Consider the following 18,246-nt stretch of genomic DNA (forward strand, 5'->3'; position numbering starts at 1 on the left):
AAGAAACTAAATATCTCGTTTTGTTGTCCGAAGGGCTTTCCCCTGCTGTTTCCATGCCAGAGAACAGTGCTAATCCATGGTATTTGAAAGGGAAAAGAGATTTTAGAGGAACTGTGACAAAGCAGGAACTCAATTTATGCATACATTATTCCTCCCAACCTAATCCCTAAATGCCTTCCATAAAAAGTATGTCCCTGACACGGCTGCAGTCAGTAAACTGTCAGGCCTACGTTATGTGTTACGTGATTTAATGAGTTACTTCCTTTAAAGCTCTCCTTTGAAGCACAGAAATGCTGTATGATCATTTTCCGTAGTTTCAATATTTGTTTCAAAAGACGAACTCTACACAGGCGAGCTGTATTCCTGATAAGTTTCGCACCCACCGCCCTGGTCGCGGCTTTCGGGACCCCCCGGTTCGTGCCCTTGGAGCGGAGGCAGCCCCTGTCCGGCCGCCCCTGCCCCCGCAGCGGGCCAGCGCCTCACGGGAGCGCGTCCACCGCCGGGGCGCGGAGCACGGGCTGGGCCGGGGGTGCCCCGGCTCTCGGGGTGCCCACCCGCCGGCTGCAGCGGGGTTGCGCGGCGCGCAAGGAGCAGCCGCGGCAGCTGCCCGCTACCCGCCCCCCCAGCCCGCTCCTACACCGCGCCCCTGATGTCAGCGCGCTAAGCCCGAGCCCTGATCTCCGCAAAGAGATGCTGAGCGGATTACGAGCCAGGAGTTCGCCAACTGCCTCCGCTCCCCAGACCTGCCCTGCCTGCCGGCAGCCTCTCCCCGCTTACCGCCGCCGCTCGGCCGCTCAGCGGGCCCGGCCCGGCCCCCGGGGCACCCCCGCGGCAGCATGCCCCGGCCCGGGGGCGGCCGGCCGCCGGGCTGCTGCGGGGCGACCCGCGGGCGGCGCCTGACACTTGCGTGAGGGGCGGCGGGGGGACCCTTTGCCCGCCGCGGGGCTGCGCGGGGAAGAGCCGCGGGGCAGCGGGGGGCTGCCGGGTGCGCCGGCCGCCGTGAGTGCCCCCCCGGGCGGTGCCCCGCGGCCGGCAGGCGAGGCCGGCTCGGCGGAGCCGCTGGCCGCGGGGCCGGGCACCCCTCGGGGCGGGGGGGAGCCCCCGCGCCCCGGGGCCGCCATGGTGCTGCTGTCGGGGGCCGGGGAGCAGCTGGCCGGGGAGCAGGTCTGCCCGGCGCCGGCGGCGGAGGTGCCCGGCGCAGAGAGCAGCCCCGAGCAGGGGGCGGCGGGGGCTACCGCCGAGGGGTTGGACGAGGAGGAGGAGGAGGATGAAGACTGCGAGGAGTACGAGGACTTTTCCGACCTGCCCGACACCTGCAGCATCGCCTCGGACGACTCCTTCTACCCGCCGGGGGGGCTGGAGGACGAGGAGGACCGCTGGTCCCTGGAGCAGGGGGAGCACGACAGCCCCGAGGCGCTCAGCCTCTTCCGAGCCTGCTGCACCAACAACGCCGTCGTGCTCAAGGCGCTCATCCGCCAAGGCCCCGAGGAAGAGGAGGTGCGGGAGACTGACTGCAACCGCCGGGTGAGCGCCCCCCCGCCCCGGGACCGCGGGCATCACCCCCCGCCGCGGAGGGGAGAGCACCCTGCCCCCCCGGGGGGCAGAGCGGGGGCAGGAGGGGGCGGGGATCGGGTGAGACCGCCTTCGTTTGGGGCGCGGGTGCCGGTCTGCAGCGCCGTGGGGACGGGACCCCAGGCAGCGGCGAGCGCCTGGAGCTTCGCCCTGCTGGACGCCGCCTTCCGCCTCTGGCGCGGGAAGGGGCCGGTGTGTGGGAGCAGGGAAAGGCCGAGATTCCCGTTTTCCCCGCCGTCAGTTTTGAGTTGGGTCTTGTCTTCCTGCAGTCTATTGGGGAGAGCGAGCGGCATCGCTAGTAGCGGTTGTGCGCAGCCGGGCTGAGCCGTCCTCTGCTCTCTGCTGGGGGGGGGGGCAACCCCTGCAGGAGTCACACACTTTTCACCCTGAGAATTTCAGCAACTGATCAAAATTTGTGGGTTTGGGGTTCCCACCCCCCTCCTTTTTTTTTTTTTTTTTTTTTGTTTGTTTGGGTTTTGTCTTTAGTTCCTCAAAAAATGTGAGTTTGCTCCCGGGTCCTAGAATGCCAAGAAGGGCTGGGGTATTCCTGTGCTAAAATGAGACCTTTCGGAGATCTTCTGCTATTTGTTTTGTTTCTAGCGAACTATTTTGGTTTTTTTTTTTTGTCAGTGCAAGATTTGCGGTTCAGCTTTGCCTGTTACTTAGCTTATTTCAGGGACAGAAGGGTTCATCAAATCAGAAGGTGAAAACTTAGGAAAGATTTCCTGGGTAATGTGTAACTGCGACGTCTGAGCACCAATGTTGCAGGTTAGCAACAGCAACTCCTCCCACTACTATTACTACAATTTATATTAAAACTAAGAAACTTTTACTTGCAGTTTGCATAAACGATCTCCAAACATTTTTCTGCAACTAGTCTGTTGTCACTGAAATCAGGAATAAAGAAACCTCCTTAACGCCAATGTAGCATCAAGAAGCAGGCATTCCTTCTTGCAGCGCTGGATGCACGGGGGATTGTTCCACCCAACGTGCATGCTGTATGTTTCATTCATGTCGGATTATACAGACCACACATATGTTTATGCATTACATTTCTGGGGATAATCCTACATATTCATTCAATAGGTGGTACTATGTTAATTAAGCATCATACGTGCTCCTTACAGGTATTTTAGAGTCTTCTAGGGGGTCTCAAACAACAGTCGACCCTATAGTTACAGCTGACCGAACAGTGAACCTCACTTGGCTTCCCATATATGGACTGTCCATAGCTGTTTCATTAGTTTCCTATAGAACAGTCACCTCAGCTACCATACTGTCTCCTCAGTGACCACAAGTTTTAGACCACGCTTTCCCTCTTGGCATGACATTATAGAACTAAGGCTGGTCAGCAATCTCTCCGTGGTGATTATATTGAAACAATAATACATGGTAACACCGTGACAGGAATGTTTTGAAAGAAAGCCTGCATTGTTTTGGTTGGGGAAGTGACTTGCATGTTGTGGCAACATAAGTGGTCTTCGCATTGAAAATTATACAATAATTTGGGTTTGGTGCTGTTTGGAGAGGGGCTTTTCTTGTGTCTTAGATGTATGTGCTTGTAGGTATTTTCCTACAAATACCTTTACTTCGCCTTCAAAGGACTGTTTTTAACACAGATTTTTAGGGATCTGATTTACTGTAAATTTCTGCAAAAGATACAAATACAAAAAGTTGTATTAACACATCTGAGGGGGCAGCAACCTATGGCACAGGGGTGGGAACGAGTAGCATAGGGTAGAAATATTTTAAATCAACTTCTCTGCCGAGGCCAATATAGGGTGCAGTTATACTCTTTAGACGGTAATATGTCAGATCCAAATGCACATTACCGGAGATTTTGAAGGTCCTGCAGATACATTTATCCTGTATATGAGGTTTAGACCTCAGCTGGAGCCCAAAACTAGCCTCGACACTGTGTGGACACTCGCCTCTGCTGAGGCCCATTGACTCCGTGTCTCTCGAGTGTGTGATGGTAGGGGAGGTTTGGCCCCACCATATGTGTGGCATAAAAGAGTGGGTGCCCCGCAGCTGTCCCTTCTGAAAGGGTGGCCTCCCCACCCAGCAGAGGGTATGCCCTGGCTGTGAAGCTGCAGGCATCCCCCGTCTCAGGGCTGGGGTTCTGCAGAGGTGGGTCAAGGGGTGTAAAAAAGTTTGGTGTAGGCATCACCCCTCATCCCACAGTAGCTCCTTCTGCAGAGGTGATCAGATCAGCGTTGTGAAAACAGTGAATTCACCTGGCTGGACAGCCCTCCATTCACCATCTCACTTCCCGAAAAGCAAGTTAGTCTTCTTTATCTCTTTAGCTTCCCAGAAAAGAAACAAAATTGTAGCTTGAATACAAACTGAAAGTTCCTCTTACTTGTTCATACTTCTAAATAGCTATTTTTTTTCCCCTGTACTTAGGAAATAGTCATTTGACCTGAAATTAAACTTTGACATCAAGTTCTGTTTTCTGCATTTTTTATGAAAACAAAGTAAAAGAACTTCTGGAATTCAGCATCTTGTGGAAGCCTCATGATGTGGGAGACAAGTTCAGTTTCTCTCTCTGCTTCGCCCACAGAAGTGCCCTGATCACAGCGGTATAGGGCAGGACTGTCTGTCTTTTTTGAGACAGGTGTGAATGGGGTGGGAGAAACCTTTTTGCTGGGGGATGCTGAAACTTCAGGTGTGACTGCAGTCCTGATGCCCCCATAGGAGACATTAGGGCAAATTTGCATTATTTTGCCAAGGAAAAGGAACTTCACCTGACAAAAGGGAAGTTTTGCTCAGGTCTTTTATTGCCCTTTCTGTGGATTTTTTGTAGCTCTTGAATTACGTCTTACAAAGTCATGGGGTGTCACCCATAAACAAAACTTAATCTTACTGCCAAAAAGTAACTGAACAAATTACATACACAATTTGTGCTAGTGAGATTTTTTCCAGCATCCTCTTTTAGTGGGATAATGTTTGTTTACAATGCTATCTTGCATGCATTTCTTGGAAAGCTTTTTGTTTGTTTGTTTGTTTCTTTTCTGTGAGGTAGGAGAGAGAAGGAAGAGTAACTTGCTTTCTGAGAAGTGGGACAGTGAAGGGAGGGCTGTCCAGCTGAGTATATTAACTATTTTCACAATCCTGATCTGATAACCTCTGTTAAGTATGTACAGTACAGTGTCATTTTCACAATTTGAAAATTATTTTTTTTCAAAATAGACAAAGCATGTGACAGGTTATGGTAGTGAAACAATACCATATATTGATTCTGAAAGTTATTAAACCTAACTCGCAAAACATAGCATGAAGAAGAAACTTCCTAATGGTTAAATCCTTTAAATGAACTTGGGTGCAAACAGCTGGAGTTTTGCCATTGCTTTGTTCTAAAATTTTTACCTAGTCCTTAAAGTGTAAATGTATAAATTTATGATTCAGAAAAAATCCTTTCTGAAAATGCTAAGATCCAGAGGTAACCTTACTTATTTTCCTCCATCCTTTTTATTGAAACACATAAATTCTCTCTTTTGAGTCAATTTGCCAAGGCTGGATAGTGGCTTTTCGTGGGGTTTCTGCAGAAGCATATATTTCTCATGCTCTCTTTGTGAGCTGCAAAACCTCCCGCCAGGCCCAGGCTTTTATTAAATTCACTTTCTTGCAGTAAACCAGACTCCATAACATCTGATTTATTAGTGACCACATGTAGCCTGAAGATCGGTACCTTCCCTGTCTTGTTTTCATTACTGTTGAGACAACAACAGTTTATATATCATCATCTGCATAGCATCCCCAAAGGGTTGATCCCCGCATCTTCCTTTGCACTGCTGTCTGTGTACCTAGTCCCAAAAGTCTGGCTTGTTACTGCATTTCCTCTCCTTGCCAAACCTAAGAGTGAAATATTTGGAAGAGAACGATGACAGCATATAATATATTAATTGTAGATCATGCAGGGCAGCCTCTCATTCATTAATGTTAATGTATTTACCTGCCTTATGGTGGCAGCAAAGACGGATTTGCAAACAAAGATCTGAAAAAATAGTATCATGGCTCCCGTGAAATCTCCTGACCTGACAGAGACCAGAGCGTCATCTGGATAATGATGCTGCTTTTCACCATGTGATGGGAGGAATGGTTTTGCCTCCTTACTAGGCACATTTCCAGAATGTCAGAGATTTGCATCTCTTAAGTTTAACTTCACTTAATATTAAATTTTGCCTGGTGACCAGGTTTATATATACTCAGAAAGACAGAGTTCCAAAATCTGGTGTTACCTAGCTGCAGAATGCAAGCAAATTTAGAAATTTGCCATGACAATAGAGAAAGCAATAAGGTATGGGGGTGGGGTGGGTGGGTTGGGGGTGGTGGTGGTGGAGAGAGAGAAGGCAAAGAACGTTCTCTTTCCAGATTGAAATAGTCACTGCAGCTCATCTTCAGAAAGTTTTTGTGTAAACCATCCCTGTGGTATAGTCTATATTAGTAGGTATCCTGTAACTCCGTATTTTAGAGTTGATATATGTGCGATAATATTCTGTTGTCTTTTTCAACTTTTCATTTTTTATGTCATTGTTCAATGAGTCTTTCACCCGGTCCCATAGATAACTAGGAACCAATTTGCTGTTAAACAGTTTATTGTTGTAGGCAATACAGGCCTGGAGGGCAATGTTGGCCTGGAAGTTGCTGTTACTGAATAAACACAAAGAAGGTAGTGATGCTCTGGATAGAAATCTACTTGAAAAGCTTGTGAGAACATAGGGTTGTGCCAACCAGGGAAGTAAGCCCAGAGAAGTAGGAGCAGGAGAGAAGTTCCCAGCAGGAGGTTCACATGGTGTCGTACATAAACAAGGAAGGTGGTTTCTCTGCTCTCCTCCCCTCAGCAGAGAGGAGTGGGTTTCTCCAGAGGATGAGTCAGGTGTCCATGTAATGCTCATGCTCTAATTGCTGTCCCTTCCTCCTCTGCCAAAAAGCCTCCCGCTGCTGACTTTTGAGAGAGTTTGCAGAGACTGGTCACATGCAACTTATCATTTGGGCTCAACTCATACCTCCTGAAGTGGACAACATGTGTTGGAGAGCATCACGAAGTGACCCCCTGAATCAGGTGGAGATGCTTCTCTGAGTGCAGCTGGGGTTTGTGTGTTGCGGGCTGTAACAGCACGTCTCAGAATGGCATCGCTCACCCAGTCTCCTTGTTGGACCCATGACAATGTCTGAGGCATCAGACATGTCACACCGGTCTCCCTGCCCTGTGCGGCAGTGCTTCTCATCGAGGCAAAGTAGCCCACCGGCACCGTACCACCACAGCGAGGCTGCTTCAGGCAAGGCAGCTAGTTTAGGAAGCATTACCCTTCAGAGTTTTTCGCAGAGAGATGCACAGTGAATCCTCCATGGAGCTGACACCTGAATTTGTCTTTGCCAAAGGGCTGTGCTCCTAAAATTGTGACTAGCTGAGAAGGACAGGGAGCCAGTGGTTCAGAATCCCACTTCCCGAGTGAGGGAGCATTGTGCTGGATAATGCTTTTCTAAAAAGTCATGTATCACAAAAAGTGCCAGAGCCTGTGTGACACTCCATTAACCTGTTTTTATTATTTTTGTTATCGTCACAAGGATAACTTGTAAAAATAAAAAATGAGGAGCACAGCATTTTGTGGCGAGGGATAAAGATCTCCCTGTCACATATTGCTTTTCAGTTGTCACGGCACATAGCATAAGTCATCCCATGTCAGAAAAAGAATTTGAAAAATGTCATCTGCTACAGTGCTGAGAACATTTTTTGTGTTTTCATAGGCAGTTTCAGTTCACTCATATTCTCTCATACAAGGTATTCTCATGAGAAAGATTGTATTGAAACTCAACATCCTGACACTAAACCATGAAAGAAGATTTTTTAGGGTGGAAATAGTTTTTAGAAGACCCTAATGGCAAAAGTAATCTAATTTAAATCTTTCAAAAAAGTACAGAAACAGCCAAATGCACTAAAAAAAAGTCCCTGGAAATATGTATGTGTTTAAAAAGGAAGTGAACGAGCAAGGCAAGGCGAGGAATAGTAGATGTCAAAATACAGAAGCTGCTCAAAACAAACCGGGAACCCTTCAAATACTGCAATTACGACTCAAGGGAAGCCAGCAGAGAGGAGCAGATAGAGCATGGAAAATACGAAGTCAGTTGGCTAAGAGGGAATTCAGTGAGCTAAGCAGAGCGTGGACCAGATGGATGCAGATGGGCACTTGGAGGCGTTGTCAGCAGAGCGTGGGCAGGTTAGCTGCCTGCCTGCCCTTGTCTGCATTCATCTGAAGTGTTAGGTGATAAATGCCTTTGTAAATCTGGCACAAGAATATATCTTTTAAAATAACTTAACTGAAGAAGTATATGCACGGAACATGCTTCATATGGAATAAAGAACAATTAATAAGGAGCATAAGGGTGCTTAGGCACAAAGAATAGCAATGCAGGTGTGCAACAGACCACTGGAAATGCGTGACCAGACCTGCTGCATCCTCCACACAGCTGACGGCGAGTGAGACAGAATTTGTACTTAGTGTCAAAAGCAGCATTGGCTAACAGATACAACTCTTACTGAAATTGTTAGATACAGATTTGAAGACACAGATTTCTCATCAACATGAGAAAGGTTAAATACAAGTTAAATCTAGTTTCAAGTGATGCAGCTTTTAGAGAAACCAGATGAAGAGTAGTTTCCTTGATGAATTTTGACAAATTGCTTAATGCAAAGTGTATGGAACCGGAGGGATGTGTTTAGCCTGATGGTAGCCCAGAAGTAAAGGTCAAAGCAATCTTTTGTTCTAACTTAAGCAGTGTTTCACTTTAGTGTCTTAAATCAAGTATGTGCAGTTGCAGAGCTCCTCAGAGATGCAGGAATAATCCTGGTTACCCAGATGAGCGCAGGTTGACTCCAGATGTAATAAAATATAGCTGCATTTAAAATCTAATGATAGTCTAACAAGACTGGTTGTCTGGACATCTGTCATCAATAATTATGACAGATCTATAATGGTGTCTTTAATAGAACATGTCTGTAACACAGTTAAGAAGTGTGACCTCAGGATGCCTTACTGCATTTTTCCAGGAGAATCTCTGAGGTTTATTTTACAGTCCACAATGTGACACTGCTAATTCCTTCATCCTATTAGGAAATGAAAATTTATATTCTTGTGGAGGAATTCCTTAAGAAGGAATATTGGCACTAATTTTCTCCCTTAAAGCTTCCTAAGATCCTTTCCCTGAAATTTTATTGAGGCATAAAATGCTCTCCAAAGTTCAAGATTTATATAAAATTGGTTTTCTTGAAGCTTGGTATTTTAGAAGAGTTATTTGGAAGTAATCATAAGTATTGTAAATAGGCAACTTCCAACAAGAGTTCCTTTTGATGCTGAAGCTGCAAAAAAGAGTAGGTCTAAAAGAACGTAAGAGGGAGAAAGGAGCTTTAAAAAAAGAAGGGCAATTATCTTTAATAAAGTCAGGTTTAAATCCTGCAACAAAGGAGGTGGAAAAAGGCAGTGACGTTGCTCTCCACCTCACTTATGGTGGAGCTGAAGACTTCCATGCAGAAGACTTAGGTTTTTAGCTGCTGCCTGATAGAGGATAAGAAAAATCTAGAAGCATCCTGTGACATCCAACTTACTTTTCCTTTTATTCTGTCTATCCCAGAAATCTTGTAGCTTCTTATAGCAGGAAATGAACTATTTTTAATAATTTATTCCTGATTCTGCTTTGCCTCCCTACTGTTGCTCTAAATGTTAAGTGTTGCAGTTCTGGCTTTTCAGCTCCATAAAATGGTGTCTTGCACAGAGCATTGGTGGCATCAAAGGTGCCTTAAAACTGGACCTCTCCAAAAAGATCTGGGAATTCTCCTTACTGTAAGGGGCTGCTGGAGTAACCACTGGTTGATGTTGCTGGGTGGCTTCAGGGTGGCCTTAGAGAAGTGGGTTGTTTTCAGCTTGCTTCCGTGTGGCTTGGTGGTTACAGAGGAGTGCTCCAACTGTCCTAGCTTTGGACAGAGAGTCTTCAGAGGCAAGGCCGAGTGTGCTACTTCTTTCCAGAATATAATCACATCTGTGACAGAGTTTGCATGGCGTGAAACCTGTCAGAAGTGTTCAGTACTTCTTCCCAGAGGGGAAGAAGGCAGGGACTTCTGCACTTGGGTTTCAGTTGTATTTACAGTTCATCCCTAAGCAAAAACCACTTGCAAAACTTGGCGCTCAGAAACTATTTTGTCTGTGAATAAGTTTAAAAGGGGTGATTTTAGAGACTTCATGTCAGGGATGTGGGCAGCATAGCTGTTGCAAATTCAGAACCAGAAGTTAAGAAGTAAAGGGCATCTTCCATTAGTACGACACCACTGCGCAGATGTTCACAATCCCCAAAGCCTTCAGTTGCTGTTCTTGCTGCTTTAGGTTTTCCATGCTTTATCTGTATTCATTAGCAGATGTTGTCTTTTTAAAAAAAATATATGATAAGAGCAAAACTAAAATAAGCTGTAGCTCTGTGGTGTTTTGTGGTGATATTCAGGCATTCGTTTTTGAGCCATTCAATCAGTTTCAGTTTGCATCAACATATGTAAAGAATGTGTGACTATATGGAGAACGCCTGCATTGTTTTGATCCCAGCAACTCTGCTGATACCTGACATGCCATTGTTTTGATCCCAACAACTCTGCTGATACCTGACATACCAACGCACATGCTAGTGGAAGTGATTAATATCTCTGGGCACTGTTTTCTTCTACCTTCCCTTCCTCAAGGTCTAAGATTTCTAACATACAGAAAAAAAAAATAGTTCCCAGTACACTTCTCCGTGAGTCTAAGGTAGCACCAGTGCTTGGCCTGAGGGGTGTTTCAAACCTTTGGCTAAGAAGTGCTCCTTGAATTAGGATACTACTCTGTGTAGAAATCACTTTTCAGGCCTCATGCCTGACCTGAAACAAAGTGCATGACAATAGTGTTTCTCAGGAAGAAAATGGAAGTTGAAACTGATAGCACCACTAAGAAGCATCTGGTTGCCCTGAAAAATGGGGCCCTGTTGAGTTCCAGTAGCCTGGATGAGCTACCAGGCTTCACGTACTCTGGGGAAGGAGGTGGGCCCCAAAGCCCCCAAATTCTTCAGCTCCAGGATAAGTACCAGAAAGGCATCGTCTGTACCTCATCTATCAAGGCTGTAGGTCTCGAGGCAGAGTCCCTGAGAAAAAAAAATAAAAATGTGCCCATCCCAGGGACTAGGCTCAGAACTATCTGCTAAGAACCACAACGAGAGCAGTGGATTCAGGTGCCAGCTGCAAGGGACAGCAGGTCCCCAGTGTTGCATCTTTCAGCATCATCAAGAGCTTAACTCTGGGTTCCCTTCATGTCCTTTGGTCCTGCTTGTTCTGGAAGTGGTGATGTGGGCTGTGGCTCATGCAGGACCACAGTCAGCGCTGCCAGATGGAAAGGTCTCTCATCAGGTAGTCCCTTTTCAGAGGTGAGACTTGCTTGTTTTTCACTCAGTCTGGCTTGCCACTGACTTTTGTGGGGCATTTCAAAAAGGGGTTTGAAATATGTATTAATGTTCACTTTTGCATGTGGCAGAGGAATCGCTTGTCATCGTATTCATTTTAGTCACACAGTCTTGTCTGTGTGCTTGGGAATAGCGTAAACTATGAAAATAAATACTAACAAGTGTTGAACCTGGAGTACAAGTAATCAAAATATCTGTTTTGATCTATCCAGACATTTCAGCAGGTAATGTTACATTCAAAATTTGTTCTACTGCTCAAGAAGAGGTAGACTGAAAGATAAAAAACCTCAAAGCCCTGTTATACATTTTGGTAATGATTATTGTGTAACAGAGACCAAAAAAATTTGATGATTTATTGTAATGCTTTTATGTGTTGGTATTAGTTAGTCTTCACAGAGGAGAATGATAGTGAGATGAGTAGTGACTCTTGTATGACTTCACAGGTGTTGGTTGCTTGATGCCACATAAGCTTAATGTGCATCAGGTTTGTTTTAAATTACTTTTCATTCAAGCACTTTTTTCTTCCTCTAAAGAAAAATGATACGTGATCATCAACTAAAATTCACTGTTAATTTTGAAATAAAGATTGATTTGGAAAGTATCAGCAGCCTTTTACTTGTAGAGAATCCCACTAGATGAGCGTGGGCTGTGCATGCATTGCTGGAGGAAACCCTCTCTGGTGTGAGAGCACGTGTGCAGCTCAGCTCGTGTCCACCCTACTCAGAGTCAGCCTCTCTGAAGTGGACCAATGATGTCCGCACCTCTAGCACTTGGCCTGGGTTTTCCTGAATCCCAAGTGGTTTTCTAAATTCGTCATTTTTTTTAGGCTTTTCAATCCAAAGTGCCCAAACTAGCATGATTCATTGTCTTGCAGTTTTGGAATTCATTAACTATGCTGATACTAAAATTGGTGTAGTACCTATTTGCTCATGCTGTATACCTATTTCAGATATGACAAGATAGCTTTCAAGTAGGATAACATAGATAATATGATGCTCCAGTTTTTCCCAAATGGGTGTTTTTGTCATTAATTTTGGTACCTCTTCCAGTTCTTATACTTTGATTATGCAAGTTATACCGTTCTGGGTAGTTATTGAGCAATTCATATAAACAGTATATTGCCTGGTAACAATTCTTCTGCATATTCTTCCTATATTGTCTGTCATTGCACTATGGAGTTAGGTTTCACTTTGGTAACTGAGGTAGAGTTGCACAAAGGCCACTTACTAAAAATTGCTGGTAGATTTTTTAAATAGGAAAGAAAATCTCTGGAGGATGTGAAAGCAATGAAGAACTCCCACAGGCTTTATTGGAGACAGGTCACCTTCAATGTTTTCATAAATAAAGTTTCTCTTAGAAGGTTACCCTTTTAAATTATTTAAAATGTTATGCCACATAGGTTTGAATTTACCTATTTCTAAGGGTTCTTTCTTTAAAAACAAAACCAGAAACGCTCCAGCATGGGCTAAATATAATCCTGTAGCATACCCAGTGTGTCACAATAAGAAATTGTTAAGTATAGGAACAGGGTGGTTGTCACAGAGCCTGTGGTTGCACATCTGGCAGTGAATTAGCAACTCAGATTGTATCCACTGTGGGAAAAACCCACAATGTGGAAATAGTTCCCATTTTTCCATTCTATTGTTTTCTATTATGTCTATTAAATTCCACAAGGAGCAATTTGAAAGCAAGCTGATGCAAAAGGGGAATGACTCACAGTCAGGCTTTTGTTGCTTCACAAGTTTTGGGTGTGTAATGTTTTGAGCCTGATCCTGTAATATCCTCTCATGTATGCAGGGGTGGGTTTTTTTGGTCTTTTGCCCCTTTGCCCCTTGATACGTGAGGCTGCGTCTTTGGGACAGCCTGTGTGCAGGCAGAGCAGCTGCTGCTGCCGAGGGACGAGGCATGCTGCCAGCAGCCACCACAGCGCAGAACCTGGCTCTCGGGGGGGTTCTGAAGTTTTGTTTCTGTTCCTGCTAGATGGGGGGACTTACACGTAAGCCATTGTTATTAGTTTTCTGAAGCGGAAAATTGGCAGATAACTGAACATATTCAGTCCGTTCATAGGAGCAGACATAGGAGCAGACTTTCAGGGGGTATCTGGTTTTTTGGGTTTTTTTTTGTTTTGTTTTGTTTTGTTTTGTTTTGTTTGGATTTTTTTTACAAAACCTAGGTATCTTGCTGTTTGTAGCTCACCAGAACAAGGCTTGGCACACCTGTTTACCATGTGATTGGGAAACACAGGAAGGGTAGCCAGGCATCCATAAAAGTGTCCGTAAGTGTCGATGAAAGGAAAGGGAAGACTTTCTTTGGATGGCAGTAGGGTACTTCTGTGTGTCTGGAAGTATCACATGAGTTTGATAATGGTTTCAAGAGAAAGCAGAGTCAAAGCTCAGGTCCACAAAGGAGTTAATTTAAAATACTTTCTACAGGGAAAGATTTTCTGTGAAGAGTATGAAACAGCAATAGCTTATTAGAGAGTGTAGAATAATAAGTATTGGCTGGTTTTGGAAAATGAAATACGACACATATTAATGAAACCTTAGCGTTTAGACTCACAGCGCCCTTCTGAGCTCATAAGAAATACCAAATGATAGAAGAGATTTCTGGTTACGATGAGACAAGCTGTATCGCACAGTAAATGCCTAGATGCACGGACCAACGGCAGCTGGAGGAAACCTACAACGGGGAAGCAACAGGTTATTTTCCCTGCTGTGCTCAAGCATTTCATCACCTCTGTGTTAGGTGAGTCCTGTCTGCACGGGAGACTGGGCAGTGTAGCCGTGTCAGAGATACTGCTTTGTGGCACTGCTTCAGCAGAGCTCCCCGTGCGGAAACACCAGTGTGGAATAAAACCCACGTCATTCCTGAGGGCAACCCGGCCTGTGGTTTGAGGGGGAGTGAAACCGTTGGTCATTTCATGGGTGACAGCGAAAGAAAACAATTTCAAGGTCCCTGGGAATGAACTGAAAGCATCTTCCTCGTACCCCAGGGGCAGGAAATCAGTGCCATCCCGTGGGCAGAGGCTGTCCCACAGGCTGCAAGCGGCACCAGCCAAGGGGACAGAGTCCACGGCATGCTGCATCCTATGGCACTGAACCTTCCTTCCCACCTATTTATCGTGTATGGACAGGAAGCTGCTGTTGGTTGTGCTTTGTTTTACTGCTCTGCTGCTGTATGGTCCATGGGCACTTCCCAGCCTGGAAAATTCTTCCTCTTGTGAGGGTGCAAAAGGGATGCCCATGCATGAAGATACTGATAAGAAGAACTGTCTGTGGAACAGGAACCTGAACTGAGTACTAGGTACATGATAATCTTGTTAGTACCTTACTTGATTTAAAATATCATGTGTGCAGTTTACTCAAGTCAGATGTCTTGGTGCATTTACAATGCTTATTTCCGTACAAGTTCCCATGAAATGTATTGGATCCATTGCATATATGAGGAAAATTCCTTGCAAAAGCAATGTAATTAAATGAGATAGGTGACAGCTCACCAAATTGCACTTGTTGCAATAAATATAGCCTGAAAAAAGCTGCCTGAAGACTTTGCAAAAGTTGCTTTTGAATTTTAAATATATAATTGGATATCGCAGTCCTTTCCCACCATACTTTACCTCCCAATCATCCTGTTAGTGATACAATGTGAATCAAACATTAAAATATTTAATACTCAAATGAGACATTTTAGAAGCAGTAAGCAATATTGGTGTCCTAGAACAAAAAGAAAGAAAAAGAAAGAGACAGGGTGAATAAATGTCAGCCTTCCTCTTAAAATTTATCACCAAAATTGTTTACTTCAAGGCACAAGATTGTGAAATGTCTTTCACTTAATATTGTAATTTTTTTCTTTCTGTGGGTATTTTTAGCTTGACCTAGTTTACGCTCATTACAGTCAGAGCAGCTGATTTATGAGCAGAGGCTCCATTCACAGATGGGTGTGGGTAAAGCTGAGGTATTTTGGTGTACACCTATGGGATTGTTACTGTGCATTTCCCAGATCACAAACGTACCTACCACAAACTGATCATCCTTTAAAAATCTGAGTTTAAATAAGAAAAAAAAACAACCAAAAAACCTGAAGGTTTCTAATAAGGTGATTCTGTTCCCCAGTGCTTCTGTCTCAGGTCTAACACTCTCTGCTGTCATTAAAACTATGAAACCCTCTAGCTGTCAGGTGTCAGCAAAAAATACTGTGCTCTTTCTTTGGAGACTTGGTACCTGATGCTAGATCAGTAGGAACTTCTACCCTCCTGTGGTACATCTACGAATCAGTGACCCCGTTAGATATAGACAGTAACTGTGTGGCAGAAAGGATTCTTATCACCAACCAAATGGCATAGATGCATGTGATCCATGTGATAAACATTGCAGAGAGGAAGTTCTCCTTCGGTGTGAGTGCCGGGGAAGAGTGACTTCACCGCAGGCTGTGGCCGTTCAGGAGCGGGAGCATGGTACCTGGGCACCTTGCTCACCCCCCTGCTCCCAGCTCAGGTCCCGGCTGTGGTGTCTGCAGGAGCAGGGAGTAACGCGCTACACCGGCTCCTAAGGCCGCATTCATGGATATTAAATAGTTATGTGAAAAGTTCACTTTGCCTAGCTTTTATGCACATTTTATTGAAGCACATCTTCCCAGCAGAGTGAAACGAGGGCTGCTGGCTTCACGCTGGACTGCTTACAGGGAAAACCAGACATTGTGCTCAAAGACTTCAGCATCTAGCTCTCTATACTGCCATTATTAATTGGGCAAGTTGGGTGTGCAGAAAAGTCTAGTTCACAATTCTGCAGTTGATACCCTTTGTAAGCTAGCCTACTGTCATTCATCTGCCAGTCTGCAGAGTTTAAAAATGTAGGTCAGACATACCCACGGAATTAAATTCGTGTTTTGAGAATTTAAAAATGCTGAGGATAAATTCATTGTTTTGAGAATTAAAAAAATAAATCAGTACTAGTGTTTCTGTAAAGCAAAATAGTAATTGCAATTGCAGTTGGTGAGTTTAATGTGTATATTGGCCCTTCTTTTCTGTTTACTCCTTGCTATCCACAAACACGTTCCTCTGGAGAGGAGGTTTTTAAAATAGTGCTTAGGTACCCAATTCAGACTTTGAATACTTGTCTAAAAATACCAGATTTTCCACTTCCGCATGTAATTTCTATTTCTAGTACAGTGATTGCATCAGTTCTGATTTATCACTAAATTATTAGTGTGTGTCTTAAAGGAAATAAGAATTAGAGCAAAGTCTATACAATTTGGCAGCTTATCAGTCACAGGGGAAAGGGCAACCGAGGATTGTTCATATGATACAAAACCTAAAAAAACATTTAAATATTGTCACCATAATTTTCACAAACTTGCTTCTCTTCCTTCCCACAGCCATCTCCTGTTGTTTCCTTTCAGATTCTAAGGTCTTCAGGGAATGTACCTGGAAAGACTTTACCTCATTATTGGTGCTACTGCAATCAGTAATAGCATTCCAAAATACATGATTTTGAAGGCTACCTGTATTGGCTGAACTTCTAAGGTTATTGCTACAAAGCAGTATCAGTTGGCATGGTCATGTAATTTGCAACAATTCTACTGGGCAAATTTCCAATATGAGATTTACAAATGTTTAGGGGAGGAAGACGGTTTTTGGCTGTAGGGTTTTGATACTAATGTGAGTATCATTTAATGGCAACAAGCCTTCATTTTGGATATTTCTTATTGTTTGTTTCTTTCCAGAGGTGGATTGGAGGAAGTGGACTCTGAAGGTAACACGAAACATCCTGCCCGTAATTTTCAGGTTGAGATACAGTGACCAGACCTTCTGCTCTTAAAAATGTTGGTGTATTACTAAGTAGTATTCTCTCATTTTGTGTCAGAGATAGTAAACCAATTCCAAATACTTAGCAAAGCATTTGAAAATTATCTGTGTCAGGGGAAAAAACTATTACTGCTTCCAGGTGTCTGAAAACAGAGAGAAAAACATAGGTTTTACCATTCTTCCACTGCTACTCTCTGAAGTTTTTATCTAATCGAGATACCGAGTTCTTAGAAAATCTGGGATAAGAAACAGCAACATTCAGTTGGTAATTGTAGACCTTCTAAATACATTAGATTCAACTCCTCATGGCAAAGAAAGGAAAAGAAAAAAACCCAAAAACCTGGTATCTTCTGAGATCAGGAGAAAGATGCTTTGCCTGATGAACTGTTTAAGTGGAAGGTGACCATACTTGTTCATTTTTTTTGGTTTCCATTTCATTTAACTTCCGTAAAATTGTGCCTTTCTCATTGGTGTGAGTGAAGGAAGATCTTAGCAAACCTTCCTGGTTTTACTACGCTGCAGCTTTTCTGCACAGACCTAAGTCACCTTAATTCCTATTGAATTAAAATAAAAGCCAGTGGAAACTGACACCTTCACAGTCTATCTCCAGATGAAGGCGTTTCGAAAAAGTGATGAAAATTTTAGTAGAAGCAATAGGGTAAACAGAAATTCCTTAGAAAATTCATTAGATAGTCTCTGAAAAGATTTTAAATCTCTCCTAGTTTGCTTGAGTTTTTGTCTTTAAGCAAATATTTAGGCCAGAGATACCTGGTGCAGAAAGGCACATGCTGATGAGGTTCTTCATGCCACAAACAATTTCATATGAAGGAAGGAAGACATACAGAAAGTAAAATGCTATTAAAGCAGTAATTCTCAAATCTGGTTGTAAAAGCTATTTTCCTTGTACATGAACTTAAAAAAGAAAAGGAAATTATAAGTAGTTAGTCAGTCTTCCAATAGAGGCAAGACCTTGATATTTCCTCCGTGTGCTCTCTAATATCCAGCTTGTATCCAGCAGGATAAGTTAGCAAAACTTTTTTTTTGTTTGGGGGGTGGAGCGGGGGGATAGACCCCTAACTCAAAAATAGAAAGGATCATAATCTGAAAAAGAGTCATCTTTGAAATCATTAAGATACACATCTCCTTCAGTTTACTGCTCCTTTATGAGTCATTCATCGCCTTTGTGTAGCTGATGCGATTTCATCTGACCTGTACGCCCCTCCTGGGGCATAGAAGGGTTTTTTTCGCTGTTGTTTGGTAGAGTTGGGCACACTCTGGTGGGCTTCTGTAGCAAGTGGAAAGTTCTCTGTGAAATCAAGGGCTCGGAGGTTTTGAAGTCTACATTGTTAGAATATCACTTCTTACCTTTTCAGAACTGAAAGTATTAGTTGTACATT

The 18,246-nt window shown here is 44.1% G+C and overlaps 1 protein-coding gene across 1 annotated transcript in view; it reads left to right on the forward strand.

Moving 5' to 3' along the window:
* The first annotated feature begins 678 nt into the window (after nucleotides 1-678).
* ANKRD33B (ankyrin repeat domain 33B) overlaps nucleotides 679-18,246 on the forward strand; it is a 46,580-nt gene continuing 29,012 nt past the window's right edge. Inside the window, exon 1 of the mRNA XM_027788333.2 lies at nucleotides 679-1,524. Within this exon, the coding sequence (XP_027644134.2) occupies nucleotides 1,120-1,524 (405 nt within the window). The 5' untranslated portion in view covers nucleotides 679-1,119. The remainder of the gene's footprint in view (nucleotides 1,525-18,246) is intronic.

This window comes from Falco peregrinus, chromosome 3 (assembly GCF_023634155.1).
Source record: "Falco peregrinus isolate bFalPer1 chromosome 3, bFalPer1.pri, whole genome shotgun sequence".
In the NCBI taxonomy this organism is placed as follows: Eukaryota; Metazoa; Chordata; class Aves; order Falconiformes; family Falconidae; genus Falco; species Falco peregrinus.